Here is a 24,710-nt window from a genome sequence, read left to right as displayed (position 1 = left end):
GTTATAAAAAACCATAATTAACAATTAATAAATTTTTATGAACTTTCATCGCAGGATCGTATAAAGTATATATATATATATATATATATATATATATGAATATATATATATATATATATATATATATATATATATATATATATATCAAAAGGGCTCCACGAAGTTTAAAATTTATAGGCCAATTATTTATACCTTTCATCCCATCATTTATGCCAACGGAGATTGGGAAAAAATTTGTTAGTTAACAATTGAATAACTTTTTGAAAAATGGTAATGAAACTTTTTTTCTACGGGACTCGATTCATTCAAGTGTTAAGAAGATACTAGATTTTTTTAAATTTTTAAAATTACATTCTATGTTATGAAAAATTATTCCTTTTGATAAACTCTCTTTAGCGGCAGCGCGCGCATGCCCTATTCTCAACGTCAAATTAAAATTATAAATAATTCAGATAAAGTTTCGAGAGTCGGGATTTTTTTATCGGAAATTTCCTCCTCTTCAACGAGCTTTTTTCAAAATTGTTTAAATAATAATATTTTTTCAGTTATTAACGAAAAACTAAATACCATTTTTTTTTTGTTAATAACAATTGCATTTTTTCACCTGCAGCAAAATCCTTCGAGAACATTCCTCTAAAGGTGATTTCGAATCGAATGAGCTATCGCTCATATTTTTAGGACCTTTATCTCTATTTTTCATGTTTTTGAACTTGTTGATTAGACTATTATCCGTGACAAACAAACAATTGAAGCTGTTGCTAGGACTACTTTTAATTGCTGGATGGGTATTATCGGAGGAAAACTTTTGGGGCCAATAATTTTCGGCGGACAACTGACTGCGGAAAGAAATCTACAGTTCCTCAGGAATCGAAATAATGATTTCATTGAAGATTTGCCACTGGCTAACCAAGTTGATATCTATTTTCAACAAGATGGAGCGCCACCTCACAATTCTCAAGTGGTAAGAGAACATCCGAATGACACCTTTCCAGAAAAGTGGATTGGCACTTATGGACATATTCATTTGCTTCCGAGGTACATTCTTCAGTTGTCATATTTTTACATAAATGTATTATTTCTTTTTCATATTCTAAATCATCAGATCTTACTCCGCTAGATCCTTTTTTCTGGGGAACAATTAAAAAGCAGGTTTACAATACTGGCAAAAAGCCAAATTGTCAAAAATACTAATTTCTGAAAATGTTTAATTTTCCAAATTCATAACCTCAGTGCACCGCACTGTAATTATCGATCCAATGAAAGTTCATTTACCTAAATATAGTTATGATATTCGGCAATTAGCGATAATGAAATAATGCTGATTGGCAATATTAGACTTTGACCTAAAATCAGGAACAAGATTCAGCTGCCACCTATTGTAGATAACAGATCCATCACCCCTGAAAATGTACCTTCGCTAAATGTATCTTATGATTTGTATTATTGGCTTGTTAAACCATATTTTTGAAAAAGCGTTACATTGTTGAGGAATATGTTGTACCTTCATTTTAATAAACTTCAGTATTTTCTATCTATGCATATTATTTCTATATAAATCCTACCATCTGAGTTAACCCCCAACTCGCGAGCCAACTGGGCCGCGACAATACAACATCAGCTACTCGTGAAGAACTAGAGCAGTGGTCGCCAATCTCTTCAATGTGTTGAGCTACTTTGTTAATTTTGGAATAAACATCGAGCTACCCACACGGAAGCCACGTAACGCAACGTAAATGAAATAATCCACAGTTAATTATTATATGTATTTATTCTACTATTTAACTGGTAATACATAATACATAGGTACTAATAATAAACTAATAACAAAATAACTAATATTACTAGTACGTACTTGTTCATAGCTACATTCCTACCTATCAAACCAAGGTGTTTGAAAAATGAACACAAACTTTTATCCAGCCACAACGGCATGTCACATATGATTTAAAAATAGTTAATAATAACAACAGAAAAGTAACGCACTATCATGAACATAAACATTGAAAAATAAAAAAGCACGTTCAATGAGAAGGCTGACACTCAGACTCATCGATAATTTTTTTTAATGTTTGCAGTATAATTTGATGCAGCCATTCGAATACAATTATCCAAATGTTTATCTGTAAGTCGATTGCGATATTTGTTCTTAATAAACTTTATATTGGAAAAAGAAGATTCACAAAAATAGGTTGAACTGAATAATACTTTCACTTTCAAGGCAACACGGCATAGAACTGAATATTTGTCTTTACTTACAATAGGCCAGATACATTCAGTACTTGAGACTAGCGATTTTAAGGCTAAATCATTTTGAAACTCAATGACTTCCATTTCTGTTGCAGCGATGTCTTCGCCAAAGTTCTGCATAACACAAGTTGCAAACTGTTGGATATCAATTTCCATAAAGGGTGAAACAACAAACTGCGCTACTAAAGCCATTTCATTGAAATCCTTAAAACGATTTTTGAAGTTATTCTTCAGGGTAGAAATTATTTCTACATGATATTTGTTGTCATAGGGTTCTAATGGATTTTGAGATATTTTTTCTGAAAGAATAGGAAAATGCTTGGCATCGCTGTTAATTAGGTTTCGTTCCCAAAACTCCAGCTTTTTCATGAATGCTTTTATATCAGAAATCATTTCCGCTAAACGTTGTTTAGTTTCAGGAAATTTTCACATAATGCTTGCTGATGGATAATGCAGTGGTAACAGAGAAATTGCGGAAAAGTTTCATCTTTACGACATAACGCCACCAGACCCTTATCACAACCCACCATAGCTGGAGCGCCATCGGTTGTCAAGCCTACCATTTTCGATATTGGAATTTTCTCGGAAGAAATAATATTTTTCAAGTGAGAAAACAACTCATGTCCAGTAGTGTGTCCTTTCAGTGGAATGAACTTCAAAAGATCTTTTTTAATCGTAAAATCACTAAAAACCATCCTGACGAACACAACCATCTGGGCAGTGTCAACGACATCTGTTGATTCATCCAGTTGAAGTGAAAAATAAACACAGTTATCTAAGTCAGTTCTTAACTGTAAAAAAAATATCATTGCTCATTACTTCTAAATGTCTCATCACTGTATTAGCAGAAAGTTGCATAGATTTTATAGCTGAAACTAACTCGTCTTCATTTCTAAAGTTGGCAAATAACGAATCAGCAGCTTCTAAAAACGCCTGTTTTATAATTTCTCCGTCTTCATAGCGTTTCTTTTTTTTTGTGCAATTATCTGGGACACACGGTACGATGCTTCAGTTGCAGCCTTATTTTTGTCGACTGTTCTTAAAAATATTGATTGTTGTCCAATTAACTGCTTTTTTAACTGTTTCAGTTTCTTCTTTCTGGCGGCAGAATGTAGTGGGAATGATTTTTCAAAATTAGAATGTACAGTTTTATGATGTCTCTCAATATTTTCTTTTTTAGCAACGGAGACCGAAGTATTACATAACAAACACACATTTTTATCTTTAACTTCTGTAAAAAAGTATTGTTCTTCCCATTCCGAATGAAAGTGGTATGTCTTTACCTTCTTACAACTGCTTGCCATAATACTATTCTTGTTGTTCTCCACTAACCCAACCGCTGGACGTTGTTACGCGTTCAGTTTTAAACTAAGCGCAATGTCGCCGCGCCGTGCGTATTTATCCCATTCAAAGCAATCCAGATCGTTCTCGAACACTAACGCGCTGGTCCGGCTGGTCGGTTCTAGCCGATTCTAGCTTGATAGCGTCAGTGGCAGATCGCTCACCGCAACGTTGCCGCTGTTTATGTTTAATATTATGACAATTAGATTTTTTTGTGGAATTTTCGGAAGCTTCTCTGATTTTTGCAGTTTGTGTTTTTTAAATTAAAATCGTTGTGAGAGCTACCAGAATTGCCTCCGCGAGCTACCGGTAGCTCGCGATCGACAGATTGGCGACCACTGAACTAGAGCATAAAGTAAGGGTGGCATTCCATAACATCACTGAGAAATAGCTAACCAATGTGATGCGCGCAACAATTGAAATACTTGAATTTTGCCGTGATCAAGGAGGAGGCTATATTAAAAATTTATAACCTGAATGGACTGATTGCAATTATTCAGAAAAATTGAGAAAATAAAGTGTGTGGCTACGAATTATTTGTACGAAAATGAACTTTCACAAAAAGTCGACGAGCCAAGTTAACTGGAAAAATTCATATTTACGACTGTGAAATAATTCTTAAAACGACTGTGAAGTCATAAGCCTCAAAATCTTAGTTTTCCCATGTTACTTGATTAACACGATTCATGGCATTCTAGATCGGAAAATAAAAATTGAAATAAAAATATTTCATTTGTCAAATACTGATAAGTAGTAGTAGTGGACTTTAATTTAGGAATCCTAATATACAATATATAGATAGTTATGCATATATGAATAATTTATATACATATATAATTTTACAGTGCGTCATATATTACAATTTGATATATTCTAATAATAACTTTTTGAATACTTTTAAGGAATTTACGTGTTTTATTTCATCAGATAACTTATTGAATATATCTGAACCTTCGAAGAACAATGAATTCATTCCACTCTTACAGTTTGTTCGGGATCTATAAAATGTATTACATGTTCTTGTGTCATATGAATGAATGTCACTATTTCGAACTAAATATCTGCTAAGATAGGCTGGTTGTATCCCAGTCGTAATTTTGAAAATTGGTTGAATAGATACATCAGTGTGGCACAGTAGTCAAAGTGTGACCTTATTATGCAGTTGTAACATGTTAGTCTAACAAAGGTTGATGAAGTTTTTGAAATTTTAGAGAAAAAATACATTTTCTCACATATCTTTCTAATGGTATATTCGGCATGCTCTTTCAAATTTGATTGATGGTCTATAATGAATCCTAGGTACTTAATTTAATTTACAATTGTGAGTTGATTATTGAATATGCTGATATTAACGTCGTTAGTATCAATCTTTCTTTGATTCGAATTTGTTGTAACAATCATTGCCTTAGATTTATTGATATTCAATTCGAGTTTATTCACTTGTAGATATAATTCAATGGTCTTTAAAGATATATTGATATTTTGTACAGCTTCTTTTGAAACACAGTTATCCGTATATACAAGGGTATCATCAGCAAATAAATTAATATAGTGTGAACCAGGTACATATTCGATATCATTCATATAAATAATGAATAGCAGTGGTCCCAAAACACTACCTTGTGGTAAACCAATGTCATTTATGATTTGATCAGACATTACATCACAAATTTTAGTCCTTTGACTTATTTGCTCAAGATAACTATCTAACCAGTTTAAAGCTTTTCCAGTTACACCATAAAACTTCAGTTTATTGATTAAAGTTTTTCTATTAATTGTTTCAAAGGAACGCTTGAAATCTAGGAATATAGCAACAATATGTTCTTTCTTATCAATACTTTTTTTCACTCTGTGACTGTTAGTTGTAATGCTATTTTGCATGAATGATTCTTACGAAAACCAGACTGATTTTCGATGAATAAATTATTTTCATTAAAGTATGTAACTAGTTGTTCATATACTGCCAGTTCCAGTACTTTTTCTAGCTTACATCACTTGTATTATTTATTTTCGGAATTGGAGTCACTGTACTAACTTTGTACTGGTTTGGAAACAGTCCCGTGTGCAAGCAAGTATTTAAAAAGTTCAATATTATATGCCCAGACACATCGAAAGATTCTTTTAAGAATTTACTATTTATAATTTCACTTTTATTCACTTAATTGACTTAATCAACTTAATCAACTATCTTACGTAAAGTTATCATGTTTATTTTTTTTAATTGACTCAACCTACTGTTTATGGGTCCATAGTTATTCGGTGTCCATATCTCATCACAATAATATACTATTTTCTATCTCAATTACACTGTTTACAAAATATTCATTGAAATTATGGGCAATCTCTATTGGATTATCACATATTTTTTTACCATTACTATTTTCAAACATAATTCTCTTTATATTATGTGATTCTACTGGTTTGACTAGTTGTTTTAGACATTTCCACATAATTTTTGGATCTTTTTTATTTTCATCAATTTTATTTTCAAAATATATTTTTTCTTTTTCTTTTATAGTATCAACATATGTGTTTCGTGCGTATTTATATTGTTGCCATTTTTGTTCTCTTTCAGCGGTTGCACATTTTTTGAAATTTTTAAAAGCTACTTATATCTTTTTCTCTTGATAATGTTTTCAGTTCACTGTCATAGAATGGTAATTGATTTGACTTAATTTGTATTTGCTTTTCAGGAGTTATTTTGTTCACAATCACTATTTCATCCAATATTTCATTCACATTGGTTGTATTCAAGTTCCAATTAACAGAGAGAAGTTCTAAATGAATTTCTTCATATATACTTTCATTTAAATTTCTTACACGAATTAATTTGTTTGAAATTTCTTTCCTACAGTCAAAAATGTTAACTGATATTATAGAATGATCAGATATTTTTGGTACATCATGTACAGCAGTTCGTATATTTGATTCATTAGAGATCACATAATCAATAAGAGTTTTGCTGTTATTTGTCACTCGCGTGTAATAAGTAACAAGTTGATCAATTCCAAATGAGTTGAATATATTTATGACTTTTTCACTATAAAAACTGTCTTTTTTTTAAATCAATATTGAAATCTCCAATCAGAGTACACTTTTTATTATGGAAATAATTTTCAAGAATATTTTCCAGGCTGTCCAGAAACCCAGAATGGCTTTCATTAGGTGAATGATGAATACCTCCTATTAACCATTTCTTTCCATTGATTTCAATTTCAACAAACTGAATCCAGTAGTTAGGTTCACTGACCAAAGATTTTTTTACCTTGTATTCTATGTTATCCCTTATACAGGGGTGCGCAAAAGTCCGGAATGAAATTAATATCTTTTTAACCAATATTTTAGGAAAAAAACGCTGAAACACGTCAGTTGATTTCACGTTGTACGCATTTTTTGGCAATGAAATGAACTTTTTTTTTCAACCCCTTAGCTGCAACCCTCTCCAACTTTTTTTTTAAATGCAAATCAATATCGTATATGGGCTCACTGAAAAGCTCGTAAAAATGGATTCTGGCCATACCTTTTTTTTGTGGTTACAACGAAATAAAAAAAAACTCTTTTGAGTTACAAATACCTAACTTAGTGCTATCTACGGGTGAATTAACGTAACAGATGCTGAAATTGGCCTCTACTCTCTACTTGTCAGGTTCCTAGGCGATGGTAAAACCCGTCTACGGAATTCCGAATGGCCTCAGCTGGTATGTTATGTGATTCCACTATAATTCTGCTTTTTAGATCTTCAATATTAGCCGGCCTATTTTGATAAACCTTGTCTTTCATATATCCCCAATAGAAATAATCTAAGGGCGTTAAGTCTGGGGATCTTGACGGCCATTCAATTGTACCACGTCGTCCAATCCAGCGTCCTGCAAATACGTCATCGAGATATTCTCTGACATTAATACCAAAATGTGGGGGAGCGCCGTCCTGTTGGAACCAAAGTGTTTCAGTGGGGATGTCTGGATCTGATTCATTGGGAAACGTAATAGCTAAAGCAGGGACTAATTCAAAGGGTGAAAAGTCTAAGTAGCGTACAGCTGAAAGGTTTTCCTCAAAAAAGTATGGCCCTAATATTCTGTTGCTGATGATGCTTGCCCATACATTTACTTTCTGAGGACGCTGCGTACGAGCTTCGCATATCCAGTGTGGGTTTTCCTGTCTCCAGAATCGATAGTTGTGCTTGTTAACTACTCCATGTAAATAAAAAGTAGCTTCGTCCGAAAAGAGAATGTTGAGTGGAAACCCATTATTCTCGTCACATCGCCTCATTATTTCCTCACAAAATTGCAAACGCCTGTCATAGTCATCTTCCAAGAGCTCTTGGACAAAGCATACCTTATATGGGTGGTATTTTTCTATTTTCAAAAACCTCCCAATCGTACGTCTACATGTGGCCAGTCACTTCTGGGCAAGTCCTTCACTGTACCATGTTCTTCAAATTTGTGTAAGATCTCACTCACAGTAGCCTGGGAAATGTGATTTTCCGGATATTTTGCATTAAATAAAGTACACACCTCACTTTGACTCCGCATTCTATCCCCACATCCCAACAATATCAAGACTTCGATACGCTGCCTCTCTGACAATACCATTTTTGTATAGTTTGTTTGAAAAAGAAAACTTTGAAGGTACCCAATCAATAAACTAAACATACATATTTTCAATTTCACTCAGAAATGCCAGAATTTTAAAACTGAGTCAAGATAATAGTTCTTATCAAGGCATTCATTTTGATACAATAAATGCAACAACCTTTTTCTATTTTTGGGGTACACTGGTCAACAGTTGCTTGGGATGTAACTAATTTTATGTTTTTGGTGAAAAAATAAAATCCACAGAATGTTGATGCTACATTACGTTATCAGTTTTACACATACATCAATAAAATTTGTTCTAGTTTCTGGCCCGGTTGGTCTGTTCTTAAAATTTGTAAACTTTTAGAAAGTAGGTACTGGTGATCCTTACCAATTGTTGGACAATGTACATCATAACCACTCATTTGCTTTTTGGAACGTTAATTCACCCGTAGATAGTACTAAGTAGGTATTTCTAACTGTTTTGGTTTCAAAAGAGTTTTTTCTCATATCCTGGTAAACGCATGAGTAATAAAAGAATAAAGGGTATGGTCAGATTCCATTTTTAACGAGCTTTTCAATGAGTCCATTCACGACATAGGTTTGCATTTGAAAAAAAAAAGTTTAGGAAGGTTGCAGCTAAGGCGTTGAAAAAATATTTCATTTTATTACCAAAAAATGCGTACAACGTGAAATCAACTGATGTGTTTCCGCGTTTTTTCCTAAAATACTGGTTAAAAAGATATTAATTTTATTCCGGACTTTTGCGCACCCCTGTATATATGACAACCCCTCCAGTATGCCTGCTGCTACTATTACATCGAATTACATTCTAGTTATATTTCTATATATAGTTTTTTTATATATTTCAGCATTGCTAACATCTGGAGTTGTTCTCGCTTCACTTAAAACTATCAGTGCTGGATCATACCTTACAATATTTAGAATAATATCAGTCTTATGAGCTACTAAACTTCCCACATATACATATTTGATATCCTGGTTGAATTGTACATTAGGAATCACATGTTATTTTCATCACTTTCATTGTGTCGTTCTACTATTGTAGGGATAGAGTTAATGTACTTGATAGTTTTCGAGCTGTCTCCTGTTTCAATAATTTCTTGAAGTCTTTTTTTCACTACTCTATAATATTTCCTTTGTTTTACCGTTTGATCCCCAAATATCTTTACTGTGTGCAGTGTTTTACTAATCTTGAGTGTTTCCTTTGCATCGGCTGGGTTTTTGAATGTTACTTTCAGAAGTCTACATTTATCTTTTGAGAACTTGCCGATTCTTCGCAGTCTTACGTTGGTGTCAGTTAGACTAACATTTTTGAGAATATTCATTACAGTTTCTTCCTCCTCATTTAATCTTTCTATGTGGTTGGTTTTGGACGATTCCTTAATATTTGATATTATAACATTCATTGCTCGATACTTTCTCTCCTCTACTTCTGCTCAAAACTCCTCCAAATGTATCGGATTCAAGGCAGTGATTTTGTTCGCCTCAAGATCAATTATTCGATTATTCATCATTTGCAATTCACTAGTCACCTTCTTCAACTCTAGATTCGTTTCAGCCAGTTCTTCCTTCATTACCTTCATATCCACTACTATAGTAAAACCAATAATGATTGAGAGTAAAGCGCGTTGTCATATCTAAATTTAAGGTTACCAGTTTATAGCAGAATCAAAATATAGTAAGCAGTAGAGTTGTAGGTTGTGGCAAATTATAGATAATACACAATACTAGTACGATTAAAAGGTATTATTTATGACAAAAATCAGTAATGAGCTTGTAATGAGTAATACTTATACATTTCCTGATTACTGATCAGTTAAAATTCATTATTTTCTGTATAGTGTTAGATATTTATTACAACTAGTGGCAACGCTGTACGCAACGATATTTCTGTCTTTGTCACTTTACCGTAACTTTCATCTCATCGTTGCAGTCCTCACTAATGTACTTGCAGCCATGAGCGTATCATTGGTTTGTGAATTATACAGCGTGAATTGTACGTTTTACAGTTAAGTTATTCAGCAATCGACGTGTTGTGATAACAATTGGTGAAAATAATAGTGCTAATAAGTGTTCAAGAGTTACATAATTATATTTCTACACCGTTCTCAAACTACTCAAAAAATGGGAGACATGGTCGGGCCTTCCACGTCGAAAAAGGTAAAACGGTCGGAGTCTCGGTCAGTTAGAGAAAAACAAATTGTACTGCGAGTATTTCACTGTCTTGAAAGAGATCATCAGCCACCAAAAGATGACTTTGTGCATATGTGCTGTAATTCTACGTGTGTACCTCCGAATAACCAATCGGGCATTTCTACATCATTAAGTTCCACAATTACAAAAGATAAATTAGTTGATATGTGCTCTGATTAATCCGGTGTAACAAAATCATCGATTTACAAAATACTAAGAGAAGCAGAAATTCATGGGTACGTACAAACGCCAAAAACTAGTAGCGGACGAAAAAAAATCACAGTTGATGAAGAAGCCAAAACCAGTATACGCAGAACTATTCACAGTTTCTTTTTCAGAAATGAGCTGCCCACACTACAAACAGTTCTGGAGGCACTTAGCGATCATGAATTGGTCCCAAAATGGGTAAAGAAACTTTTAGGAAACTTGTACACGAAATGAAATTTACGTACGGAAAAGTTGACAGGAAAAGCATTCTCATTGAACGTCAAGAAATAATAGCATGGAGAAGAAACTATCCAAGAAAAATTGACGAATTTCGTACTTCATGGACGAGACATGGGTTAACCAAGGACATACGGTCAAAAAAGTATGGCAGGATGGTAATATAACAAGTGCACGACAAGCCTTTAATGAAGGTTTGTCAGTTGGAAAAGGTAGTCGTCTGATAGTTACGCATATAGGAAGCGACAGTGGATTTTTACCAAATGGTGAATTAATATTTAAATCTAAGAAAACAGACGACTATCATGAAGAGATGAATGCGGAGGTGTTTGAAAAATGGTTTGAAGGCATCATTCAACTTGTGGAACCTGGGTCTGTCATCGTCATGGACAATGCCCCATACCATAGTCGACATTCAGAACCATTACCGAAACAATCATGGAAAAAAGCAGCAATTCAAGAAAGGTTAATTAATAAGAACATCCAATATAACGAAGATAGTTCAAAGGCAGAACTACTTCAGCTAACAAAATTACACACAGACAAATATATATATATATATATATTATTTATTATTGGGAAACTTCCAAAAAGCTTACAAGTATGACCATTAATACTTCAAAATTCTATCAAGATTTGGTAAAAGCGCAATTGGGAGATCCCATGACATGAGATGCTGAACTTGGTCTACTACTGCGTAACTTGAAAATGAACTTTTAATTTTCTGTTATTCAATTATTCAATTTTTATTTTAATTTTCACTTCTCGTAACCTACACTCAAATGAATGATTTTAAGGGAATATTATCCACAAATCCAGTGGCGTAGTCAGATTTTTATTACAAAACGCTTGCACCACAAATCTCTCACATTACCATATTTCCAGGAGTTATAACTGTAGAACGCATTGAGCTGTTGACTTCGGATTTTCACTGTACAAATTCACTGGTATTCTACTTGGTGATGACAGTGTTGTCAGATCTCAAATATGTCTATAATCTGAATAAAAATTACAAACAAATACTTTGTTTCCAAAATTGAAGTTGTTGTAACTTCGTTGTTAACAAATATTTTTTAATGAAAATTTGACAGTTTTGATTTATAACGACTACGAATCCAGTGGTGTAGTCAAATTTGAAAACAAAAATTGCCTAATAAACTTTTGCCGTTTTTGACAAACAAAAAAAACCATAGAGTGCCTTGGAAATGAAACTAAAATTGTGAAAGTTAGTGTCAAGATACAGTTTTTCATGCTTAATATTTCAATAAAAAAAAATTGAGATTGATTGAAAAATGCACATTCTACAGGGGTGGTTCCATTTTAAATGGGTCACACTGTATATATATATATTGTGTTTTTTATTAATATTGTTAATTTATTTGGTACCTACTATAATTATCACGATTATTACTCCGTTTTCATAAGGCCCACCTAATGACTACAACGATTAGGTAAATTACGATATTGCAAAGTTTTAATGAAATAAATAAAAAATGGTATGAATATTTTAACTAATTGTACTAAGAATTTTTCTATCATTCTTAACCCTCTCAAAAATTAATAAGCACGCCCCCGATTTGCTGTCAACTGGGCTTACTTCTACTCTCAATCATTATTGGTTTTAGTATAATTTGGGCACACTCTTGAAAGCCAGTCGACATTCCGCACAGAAAAAAATCAGCGATCTGTTACGGACGTAACAAGGCATTTTTCACTTTGGTGAAAGAACATCAAGCAGCTATCACAGAGTATAAACTTTTCCTCTGCAATTAATTCTGAACATTTCGAGCACTTGTTATCCATTGTACCTAACCTCACTTTTCACCCTTCGTGTAAATTTTTGCAGGAAATTCGAAAATAACAATTCCACTTTGGAGAAATAGATTTCCTTGTTATGTAATTAGGCAATTATTCATAGTTCCTTTTTTGATTATTAAAATTTTCACGGATTTAGTTGCGAGATATTAAACAATAACATTGTCACTTGACGTCACTGTGTGAAGTATTGTTGGATTTATAATGTCATTCTCGATCGAAATAATAATATTTAGGATGTCCCATCTAAAAATCGAAAGTTGGGGTACCGGAAGTACGTCAAAGCAAGTAAATATGTCAAAAAATGTAAAAGAAATACAACTCCAAAATTTTGTTTCACTATCTCCAATAGTAAAAAAGTGTTATAGGGGTGAGTCACCGTAGAGAATCACCTGGTATATCCCAGAGCCAAAGTCATATACTGTATTATAGACAATTTTTTGAGTAGAAGTCCAGTTCTAATTCCACCATTATTGTGCAAATATCATCTAGTCTCGACGACTATAGGGTAGGAATTAATGTATGGTCCATTCGAATCTCCCAAAATATACTACTTTCTTTGGAACCAGTCAATCCTTTATTATTATCACATCAAAGGTTCCAAACAGTGCATCCATCACAAGTACAGTGTCATTTTTAATTGTCAAAAAATAACACTACTTTACAGTCAATTCCCGACTGTAATGCCAAAGGCAGTTCTTTGTTAATTTTCGGTCCCTAAATGCGAAAATGATAGTAAAAATTTCCTAACACGTAAGGTTTTTGAGTTATGATTATTTTCACAAAAATTTAATGAACACGACATTCTGCTCCACAGAATTATTTTCGCTGCGACTAATTTTTCGAATTATTTCCACAAAGCGCAGTATTTCTGGTGGATGATCAGCCATTCGCCAGAGGTTAATCTCTCTTATTAGTGTGAGTGTTAGTTATAGTGAGCAAGAACCCTCCAGACCTCTGGTGAGTGCGTCCAGATATATCACTCCACGAGTGAAATTTAGGGGTTTGAGTCGTTCCGATAGCGGTATGGAGGAACTGCTAAACAGTCTGATGGTCAGGGACAGGGGTGAAGTGATTGGTCTCATAGGCCTTTTGCTTGACCGTCTGGGCCTGAGCACATCAGAGTTGAAAGTCACTCCTGGGTCGGCGATTAGGGAACCTTCTGGCACCCCACCAAGGGTCGGGGAGCTTCTTGATCGTACTCCGAGGAGAGTCTCCTCCAAAGATACCTCCGTCGGCTCCACCATTTCTGCGCAGCCTGAGACAATAAATGCCATGACAAAGCCGAATGAACCGGCAAAAAAGAAGCGTAGACTTCCGGAAGACTTTCCTGCGATTCCTCCTTCTTCGAAGCTAGTCTCTCAAACAACGAGAAACACCGGCGCAAAGCCAAAAAAAGACAAACAAAAAAGCACCTAAATTATGTGATGAAGCACTAAATTTCTCGGAATCCGAGATATCAACAACTGAATCCTCTGTGAAGGGTGATGTAATGACTGATGTCAATACGAGCGATGGCTCTGAAACGGGTGAAAAGTCTTCTTCCACTGTACAGGGGGGCCCAAAAAACCAGACTACCCAAAACGACAAAACAAATCAGGTTGGAAATCTCACGGAACAGGGAGCTAGCTCCCCTCTCCCTCCGTGCCCGTAGATGCCCCAAAACATCAAGAAAACTCGCGTTCCCCAATTGTCGTTCGCCAGAAGAACAATGAAGTTCAGCCTTCTTCGATCGAGGACTACAGGAGTATTGTGAGGGAGAAAATCCCTCATCACACGTATACCAAAAATCAAAAGCATATCTACGACGAACAGGACCTCCTTAATGTCAAAATTAAAGTTGAGCCGCAACACCAGAAGACATTGGTAGGGCAGTGTCAACGATGTCAGCGGTTCGGGCATAGCCAAAAGAACTGCTTAGCCCCATCTGCGTCAAGTGCGCCGGCAGACACCTTTCAGGAGAGTGCAAGAAGTCAAGAGCAGATCCCCCAAAATGCAATAACTACAAGGGGGTGCATACTGCGAACTACCGCGGTTGTCCTGAGTTCCCCAAGGTTCGCAGGGGGACCAAGGTAGCTGCAAATGCCCCCCGAAATGCACCCATACCTGGGAGGCGTCCTGCCGGTGCATCTAGTACACGCCCGAGTATGAGCTACGCAGGAGCGGCCAAAAGCGGTAACAGCTCTGCCAGGCCTTCCGCGGCTCCCTCTAGTCCTCGCCCTTCGAAGGTTAATGACATCCGCTCTGCCCTGGACCAGATGAAGAAACTGTTCATTCAGTTTCATGTACTTGAAAAAATGTTCACGGTCAACACCGACGTGCTAACTGGAGCTTGTTAATGGCTAGACAACCTTCATTGCCTAGCTCTCTTAAGGTTGTATTTTGGAATGCCAATAGTATTTCAAACAAAAAACATGATTTTGAGAACTTTCTGACAGAACATAACATCGATGTTGCACTTGTGCAGGAAACCCACCTGCACAATGAATCTTTTAGTATTCCAAACTACCTTTTCTACCATAGAGAACGTGTTGGACGTGTTGTAGGAAGAGTTGGCATTTTTGTCAAACAAAATCTGCCTCACGTACAATTCGGCATTGACTTGAACCAGTTACACGGCACGGAAACGGTGGGCGTTAAACTCCAGAAGAGAAGAGGTCGTCATAGACTAATCTCAGTTTACAACCCTACGCGGACCAATGCGAACGGCCGAGCGCTCCATGCGCATGCTGACAGGCATGAGTATCGAGTGATGACGATGTGATCCGTCCAGCTTCGGAGGAAGAACTGAGGGGGTACATTAGGGCCTCCAAATCCAAGAAAGCTCCGGGAATTGATTCAGTCAACAATATGTTGTTGAAGCAGCTCCCGGATAACTTCATCAGATACCTACTGGACATAATCAGCAGTTAAATCGCCCTCAAATACTTCCCCCGAAAATTGAAGCATGCCTTGGTCGTCATGATTCCGAAACAGGGCCAGAACCCACTGTATTCCCAGAATCATCGTCCAATTAGTCAGCTTTGCTCAACAGCTAAGTTGGCTGAACGTGTTGTGCTGCAAAGGTTGACCCAAGAAGTTGAAGACCGAAATGTTCTGCCGGATGAACAATTCGGCTTCAGGAGGGCACACTCCACCGAGCTGCAGGCCCTGAGACTGGTCGAAAATTCCATCTCAGAGCTAAACAATAGGAAGAAATCCATCTCGTCCTCCTGGACATTTCGAAAGCCTTTGACAGAGTATGGCATGAAGGTCTACTACACAAAATGCTCGATTTCGACCTGTGCTGTCTCCACTATTGTACAGCCTTTACGTGAGCGACCTTCCGAGGTTCAATCACGTGAAGGTTTCTCTTTACGCCGATGATACGGCTCTCTTCGGTTCTTCCATGGGTCGAGGGTTGGCGGTCGTCTACATGCAACGCGCATTGGACGATTTCGAACGCTGGTACCTGGAATGGAAGATTCGGGTGAATCCAGAAAAAACTCAGGCGATAGATTTGGGGAGGCGCAATGTTTCTCCAGACACAAGAGTCACGATCTCAGGCAGGGAAATCGAATGGCAAACGCGAGTCAAATACCTAGGTGTTTGGGTAGACCGTATATCAATAGCGAAGTACAAATGAGGATAGTCAAACTCTATCCTCTGATCAACAAAAATTCCAAGCTCAATCTTAAAAATAAGATTTTATTATGCGATACGATGTTCAAGCCTGTCATTATGTATGCTTCAGGCGCTTGGGGACAAACCCTTCCGTCAAACCTCTCCATTTTGGAAAAGTTGCAAAACAAACTAATCAGGATGCTGGTGAATGCTCCATGGTTCGTGCTGAATGAAGCCATTCGCAGAGATTTGAAGCTGTTAACTATATGGCAGTCCATTCAGTCGAGGACAGAGAGTTTTCGAGTCAGCGGAAACTCATGATAACCCATTAGTTAGGGAAGCTGTAGATCACACTATAGACGACCCCTCTTGATTCACGACGTTAGTTAAAATGAAAAGTTTGTTCATCAAATACCCCAGTCAGGAAGGGGTACACAAGGCCAGAGCGGCATAGAGGTCATTGATCTTTATGTCATTACCAAAAAACACCTTCAGTTATGAACAACTCTTCCTCCTGACGAAAGACAGTTGAAAGGGTAAGGAAAAAATTTCCAACCTGAAGAAAATGAAGATGACAAACAAGAATGGTGACAAAAGACCCTCTCTTTCTCTTGCACATGCAGTTGGCATGGAGGAAACACACGAAAGTATGTCACTCATTCTAAATGCAATAAGTTATAATACGTATGAGTCAGAAATATGTGGTAACCTAAAAGTCATAGGACTATTATTAGGTCTTCAGAGCGGATTTACGATTTTTTGCTGTTTTTTTTGCCTATGAAACAGTAGGGCAACACAGAGCCACAAGCTAGCGTGAAGAATATATATTTTGTTAATCCCAAAAACGTTTTATTAACTCCATTACACATCAAAGTGGGGTTGATGAAAAATGTTGTGAAAGCATTAGACGAAGAAGGTGATGCGTTTTAATATCTTAAACACTTTTTTCCAAAATTAAGTGATGCAAATCTCGAGGAAGGTATATTTCTTGGACCACAAATTAAAAAACTAATAAGTGATCAATAATTTGACCAAAAACTAAGTAATGTTGAATAAGCTGCATGAAGTTTTTTCAAAAGAATTGTTTCGGAGTTTTCAGGTAACAAGAAAGTAGAAAATAACGAAACAGTTGTAGGAGAACAACTTGAAAACTACTGCAGAATGGGATGTTGCATGTCTCTCAAAATCAATTTCTTGCACTCCTTTTTGTCAGTGACGATCAAGAGGAAAGGTTCCACCAAGACATACTGGCAATGAAGCAACGTTGTTACCAAGGGCGATGGGGTGCACCAATAATGGGGGATTATTCTGGTTCCTTATGAGGGAAAACGATGAAACATATAAACGAAAGTCAACATTTGCAGAAAGGTTTCGCAGAAAAGACTTCATTTGAAAGTTTTTTCATGTGTATTGTAAATAAAGTCTGTTATCCTCAAAATATATATTTTTTTTTTGTTTTGATCTTATATTTCCCTTTAATATGTGAAAATTTTTGTATGAAATAAAAATAACTATAACTCAAAATCTTTGATGTTGAAGTCGCAGGCAGGATGCTTTTGAACTCTCATGTATCTATAGCCATTATAACATTAGTCGCAATTTTTTTCTTATTTGTTGGCTCCACTCTTTGTGGATCCTCGTCATGAGGATCCACAAAGAGACAAAAGCAAAAGTGAAAGTTTCTCAACGGTTTTGAAGAGGTGCTTGAAACTTCCAACCTTCAACGAATTATTATCTACTATCAGTATTAAATCTACTGACATCACGAACACACGGTTCTTTTTGTTTTTTGCATGCTAAATTTCTAGTGATAATGATTTTTTTTGATAAAATATATACTTTTTGAGAGATTTGCAAAAAATCTTCACACAAAACTTTCATTTATTGGTTGAAAAATTGACAACTTCACTCGCAAATAAGTCAAAAAGTATCAACTTCCAGAAAAAACTTTATAGAACAATAAGTTGCTTAGAATCACTCAGTCAATTCACTTCCAAATCTAAAGCAAATGGAACTTCAAACGTTCAAGCCAGTCTCTATATACCTACACAGTAGGTTTAATGGACTGACGCCTATCAGAAAACAACTACTCCCCTGGCTAATACCCCGAAGGGCGTTGGATTATATCAGACAGGCGTCAGTGCAGGAATCTTCACAGAAAATGTCCTGCATATGCAATTGGCAATACAACTGAAAGAGTCGACCTTCAATTATGGAACGGGCACACTTGCAGACCGGTTTCGGGTTTATTAGCCACTCATCAGTGCAAGATAGTGACCATCATCGACCTAAAGTCAATGATATTCCACAATTGAAAATCGGAATTCTTTCAGAGTATTTTATTCCTCTTCGATGATGGTCACTATCTTGCACTGATGAGTGGCTAATAAGCCCGAAACCGGTCTGCAAGTGTGCCCGTTCCATAATTGAAGGTCGACTCTTTCAGTTGTATTGCCAATTGCATATGCAGGACATTTTCTGTGAAGATTCCTGCACTGACGCCTGTCTGATATAATCCAACGCCCTTCGTGGTATTAGCCAGGGGAGTAGTTGTTTTCTGATAGGCGTCAGTCCATTAAACCTACTGTGTAGGTATATAGAGACTGGCTTGAACGTTTGAAGTTCCATTTGCTTTAGATTTGTTTATTGCCAGTCTTCAAGCATAGCCCATTGACTAATAAGAATGTTTTTATTCCTTATTTAGAGGAATCGGGCAAATTACGGATGTGCAGTTGGTTAGTTCCTCGTCCACTAGATGGAGTGACATTTTTGATGTTCGCTCCAACTTCGGAAGAGGAATAAAATACTCTGAAAGAATTCCGATTTTCAATTGTGGAATATCATTGACTTTAGGTCGATGATGGTCACTATCTTGCACTGATGAGTGGCTAATAAGCCCGAAACCGGTCTGCAAGTGTGCCCGTTCCATAATTGAAGGTCGACTCTTTCAGTTGTATTGCCAATTGCATATGCAGGACATTTTCTGTGAAGATTCCTGCACTGACGCCTGTCTGATATAATCCAACGCCCTTCGTGGTATTAGCCAGGGGAGTAGTTGTTTTCTGATAGGCGTCAGTCCATTAAACCTACTGTGTAGGTATATAGAGACTGGCTTGAACGTTTGAAGTTCCATTTGCTTTAGATTTGTTTATTGCCAGTCTTCAAGCATAGCCCATTGACTAATAAGAATGTTTTTATTCCTTATTTAGAGGAATCGGGCAAATTACGGATGTGCAGTTGGTTAGTTCCTCGTCCACTAGATGGAGTGACATTTTTGATGTTCGCTCCAACTTCGGAAGAGGAATAAAATACTCTGAAAGAATTCCGATTTTCAATTGTGGAATATCATTGACTTTAGGTCGATGATGGCCACTATCTTGCACTGATGAGTGGCTAATAAGCCCGAAACCGGTCTGCAAGTGTGCCCGTTCCATAATTGAAGGTCGACTCTTTCAGTTGTATTGCCAATTGCATATGCAGGACATTTTCTGTGAAGATTCCTGCACTGACGCCTGTCTGATATAATCCAACGCCCTTCGTGGTATTGACCAGGGGAGTAGTTGTTTTCTGATAGGCGTCAGTCCATTAAACCTACTGTGTAGGTATATAGAGACTGGCTTGAACGTTTGAAGTTCCATTTGCTTTAGATTTGTTTATTGCCAGTCTTCAAGCATAGCCCATTGACTAATAAGAAAATTCACTTCCAGACGTATCACCCATACGAAGGGGTAGCATCCACCCCCAGGGTAACAGCTATCCCAGAAACAAGATCAACTTTGAAGTGCAGATCGAACTATACCTTTCAAATTTTTCCTAATACTGAAATCATTATCATGAATCACCTCGTTTTTTCCATGAGTTTTTTTGCTATTCCTTTCCCTCTATATGACTCATCTACTGACACAATTCCTATTGCTACACCTCTGTCGCACTCTGGATATTTATCGAAAATGTTCACTTGGCTGCCAACATAATTGAACAGATTGAGAATCTTCGAGAATTTCTCATCTTTGCACTTCATTGACTTCTTTTGACCCTTTTCTAATATAGCATTGAGACAGACTCCTATCAGTTTTCCCTCATGGATCGCTAGTAGACTCAGACCATTATCGAAGCCATTCATGCTAAACGTTTCCAAGTCCTCGTTGATTGGATTTTCTTCTGTTACAACTTTCAAGTAAGCGTTGCAAGGTTCATCTTTGAAAAAGAATATTCGTAAAAATTGTAAAATTCTTTCTCTGTCTTCTGTCTTGGCTTCTTTTATTTCAAATTCGAAAGGAACTGTGGACATAATGTTCACTGAAAAATAATTTTTGAATACTGAAAAATTTTTGTTAAACATAATCAGATCAAACGTTTCTCTGAACATGAATATTCAGTACAGTAAAATCTGGATTTCATCAGTTCGGACTTCCATTGTATAATATGATATAAATTGAAGCTGAAAAAAACAATTTTATTGAGCAAAAAACCGAAATTACAATGAAATAACATACAAGCAACAACCAAAACGACGTAACAACGTAAGTCCTTCCATCACTTTTACAATGGAGAAAGAAGTCCACAACGAATTGCCATTCTTAGACGTATTTGTGAAGAGGACCGACACTCAATGGGAAACATCTGTATATCAAAAACCCACTCACACGGGACAGTATCTGAACCAGGAATCCAACCACTATCAATCGACTAAGTGAGGAATCATCAAGACTCTACTAGACCGTTCTTTCGAGCTCTGCAATACAAAGGAAGGTCTCAAAAAGAAACTGAGCATCATCAAAAATGACCTTCAAGGGAATAGTTACTCCAAAGTGATAGTGGAACAGGCTTTAGCTAGAAGACAGCAAGAGCTTCACAAGGAAGAGAAGCCACCACAACCAGTACTTGTACTTCCCTACATCAGAGGATTGTCAGAAAGGATAAGAAGGATTGGGTCCAAGTATAACATCAGAACCTGCTTCAGATCTGGGAACACTATCCGTAGCAGTCTCACGAAAACCAGGCCACCAAACTCGAACTGGGATTCCAAGTATTGCACACTCTGCGAGTATGGAAAATCATACATCGGTGAAACTAAGAGGCCATTGAAAGTTCGCATTGCCGATCACAAAAAACACATACGGCGAGGAGAAAGCCGCCAATCTCGAATAGCAGAGCATGTTTGGACTCATCAACATAACATCCACAAGGAGGAATACTGGTTTAGAAGGAAATTCAAAGAAGCCGCATAAATGTTTTCCACCAACGCATTTAGTCAAGCTAACGTAGAGATACGTAACATATTGAAACCTCTAATCAAGCGGATCACGACCAACTCCCGCCAAACGGTCAGCTCCCGCTAAAAACCAATGAAGCGGAGAGAGGGAAGAGGGGATAGGTGAAAGCACTCGAATGACCTATAAATTGTCAGATCTCGGAGGATTAAGTCCAGTTATCACCCGAAGACGATTGGGTATACTAACAATCGAAACGTCGTGAAGTAACTTGGTTTGGAATCTTTTAATTTTATATTTTTAATTTTCATTTCTTGTTGATAATTTTTAACTTTTCTCAGGTCGTGTTGATAGTTTAATTTTTTTATGGTTTTTTTGATTGTTGCGTGTACGTTATTTCATTGTAATTTCTGGTTTTTTCCTAATAAAATTATTTTTTCAGCAAATATTTTTAATTTTTCTCACAGATTCTTTCAGGGAGTTCAAATCAATTTATATTATATTAGACAATGGAAGTCCGAACTGATGAAATGCACCACGAAACATTGTTAACCACTGTCATTGCTTTTCGAATTTAAAAGCCTTGAATTTTTGGAATTTCTTCCTGACGTTTTGCTGGCGCGACTGGCTAGCTTCTTCAGAAGTTTAACCATCATTGCTTGCTGTCCGATAGCTACCTTTTAGGCTTCGTAAAGCCTATTTATGCCTTGTCAGGTAATCAGTTGTATTCATACCTGTATTTATACCTGAATTTATACCTGTATGTGTACCTGCACTTGTACCTGCACTTGTACCTACACTTGTACCTGTACTCGTACCTACACTTGTACCTGCACTTGTACCTACACTTGAACCTGTTTTAGAGCATATGCTCTTTTACTCTTGTTACCTTTTGGAAAGGTATATATCGGGACCACCAAACGATCCATGGGAACAAGACTGAAAGAGCATAAAAGGAACTGCAGACTAGGCCAAACGGACAAGTCAGCTGTGGCAGAACACGCACTGAGTGAAGGAGACCACATAATTTTGTTTGAAAACACAGAACTAATTGCCCCCATCCAGGGATACCATAGCCGACTGGTACGGGAGGCAATAGAGATCCACAAACACACTGAGAATTTCAACAGAAAAAAGAAGCGGTGAACCTCAATCGAATATGGAACCCCATTTTGAGGAATTCTAAAATAACGAACATGACAACAGGCAGCAAGATTGTTAATGTTCCAGGTTCAAGTGTAGGTACGAGTACAGGTAAAAATGCAGGTACAAGTACAGGTACAACTACAGGCACAAATACAGGTACAAATACAGGTACAAATACAGGTACAAATACAGGTGCAAATACAACTGATTACCTGACAAGGCATAAATACGCTTCACGAAGCCTAAAAGGTAGTCATCGGACAGAAAGCCATGATGGTTAAACCTATGAAGAAGCTAGCCAGTCGCGCCAGCGAAACGTCAGGAAGAAATTCCATACATACACGGCTTTCAAACTCGAAAAGCAATGACACTGAAAACCTCAGCCGTGAAAGTCTAAACCATTTTGCCATCGTCAACCACCTTCAAACAAACAGTAAAATCTCTATTGCTCTATTGCTCTACTTCATTGTATATTTCAACGATTGATTCAGAAGTCAATAACCTAGGTCAAATATTTTTGATTCATGAATAGCTGTACCTACTCTGTGAACCTAGACTGTGAAGAAAGTGTACACAAGACTCTCAGTATCTCTCAAAGCTCACGATTAGTATCATTTCTAACCTATTTACTACCCTATTGTTTGGGCGAGGCAATCCACCAAGTGATTTCTCGGTCATTATGTATTACCATACGATCAGTCAGTCCCATTTCCATGAAAAGTTCAGTTTTTCAATAGTGACACTTGAATTAAGTCTGCACAAAAATCATTTGATTTGTTTTCGAAGTGACTTCTCACTTTCAATTTTTTATTCCGAACAGAAATTGGTACGTTCAGTCACTTGAAAGAGTACCTATGTGATGGATAGAGTTTGACGACATTTGAAAATCCATGACAAAAATAATAAAAAACGCTTCATTATGTGATTTTTATATGACGGTGGACAAAAACGAAACTCGTGTTCCACTTTATATTTGATATTGGAGATCCCCTGAAATCTACCTTTTCGCAAAATTCCAAACACGCTCACAAAATTTCATTTCTCTACATATATTCCTTTGAATTCCACATTTTTCTGTTCGATTTTCTGATATATTTTGAAATTTTCTCTCACTTCTCGTTTTTCATCAACTGGTCTGGATTTTCCCACTATTGTATTTTATTTTCATAATCACACCATAGTCTTATAAATAATAACAAAATGTTTGCTGATTAGAAGTTGGAATTAATTTCTTTAAAATTGGTAATATTTTCTTCAAATTTGATGTATTATTTTTTCATACTTTTTCATGATTTTTTTCCATTACTGACTTCTATATTCTCTAAGAAAGAAATAAATTTCCATGTCGCAATTTTTCCTTGATCTCTGAAGCTTGAAATTCTAGCAGCTCAACTAGTTTTCATATTGGAAAAACTGAGAATTATCCCAATGTACGATAAATCTAGTTATGTTGCAATTAAAAGTTATATTGCAACTCACAAATTGTTATAAAAGTTCATTATAGAATAACCAAACAAACTATTCATGAAACTTACTTACTAAATGTATCGAATAATTTGATCAGGCAAAAGAATGTGAACTGAGAGATACACTTTTACACTTTAACAAAATAGTTCATTCGAAATTGGATATTACCAATTATTGATAAGATAATATTTCATTTTACGTAATACTTTACAAAGTGAAACACTATATCAGTATCTCTATCGACATTTTATCAATTTCCACAATGTTGAAACTAGTGAATCGTAACGGAAAACTTTATACAGCTGCAGAAAAGATAAAACTTTTTTTCACCCCGTTGGGTAACTGTCTAAATTCTGAAAAAAGTCTCAAAAATATAAATTAATTTTCTATCCAGTCTACTTTGTTAAGTGCAAAGGTGTACCTTAGATTCAAGCCTGTTAAGTGTGTTGATGAAGATGTCTGTCATATTATTCAAATCATTTTCCATTCATTTGTTTGAAGGTGATTAACAATGTTTCATGATGGATTTCACTAGTTCGAACTTCCATTGTCTACTATATAAAATGATTTGAAATCCCTGAAACAACTAAAAAAGAAGAATTAAAAATAAATAGCTGAAAATAGCAATTATATTAAGCAAAAT

At 36.2% G+C, this 24,710-nt stretch overlaps 1 protein-coding gene across 2 annotated transcripts in view; it reads right to left on the bottom strand.

The window, feature by feature from the left end:
* The window catches only part of LOC141487560 (arylalkylamine N-acetyltransferase 1-like), a 39,905-nt gene extending 15,617 nt beyond the window's left edge, over window positions 1-24,288 (bottom strand). The window contains exons 1-2 of one of the 2 annotated variants that reach the window (XM_074186679.1): window positions 24,140-24,288; window positions 20,084-20,540 (exon numbers count right to left, since the gene is read on the bottom strand). In XM_074186679.1, coding sequence (XP_074042780.1) covers window positions 20,084-20,540; window position 24,140 — 458 coding nt within the window. In that variant the 5' untranslated portion in view covers window positions 24,141-24,288. Of the gene's footprint in view, window positions 1-20,083; window positions 20,541-24,135 lie in introns of both variants that reach the window. The other variant, XM_074186680.1, reaches the window with a different exon arrangement.
* Between the last annotated feature and the right edge of the window lie 422 nt (window positions 24,289-24,710).

Source organism: Leptinotarsa decemlineata, unplaced genomic scaffold, assembly GCF_025532065.1.
Source record: "Leptinotarsa decemlineata unplaced genomic scaffold, Ldec_3_MD MMD2_P_RNA_scaffold_4, whole genome shotgun sequence".
Taxonomy (NCBI): domain Eukaryota; kingdom Metazoa; phylum Arthropoda; class Insecta; order Coleoptera; family Chrysomelidae; genus Leptinotarsa; species Leptinotarsa decemlineata.
Note: the sequence above shows the minus strand (reverse complement) of the source record. Positions and strands in the feature narration are given on the sequence as shown.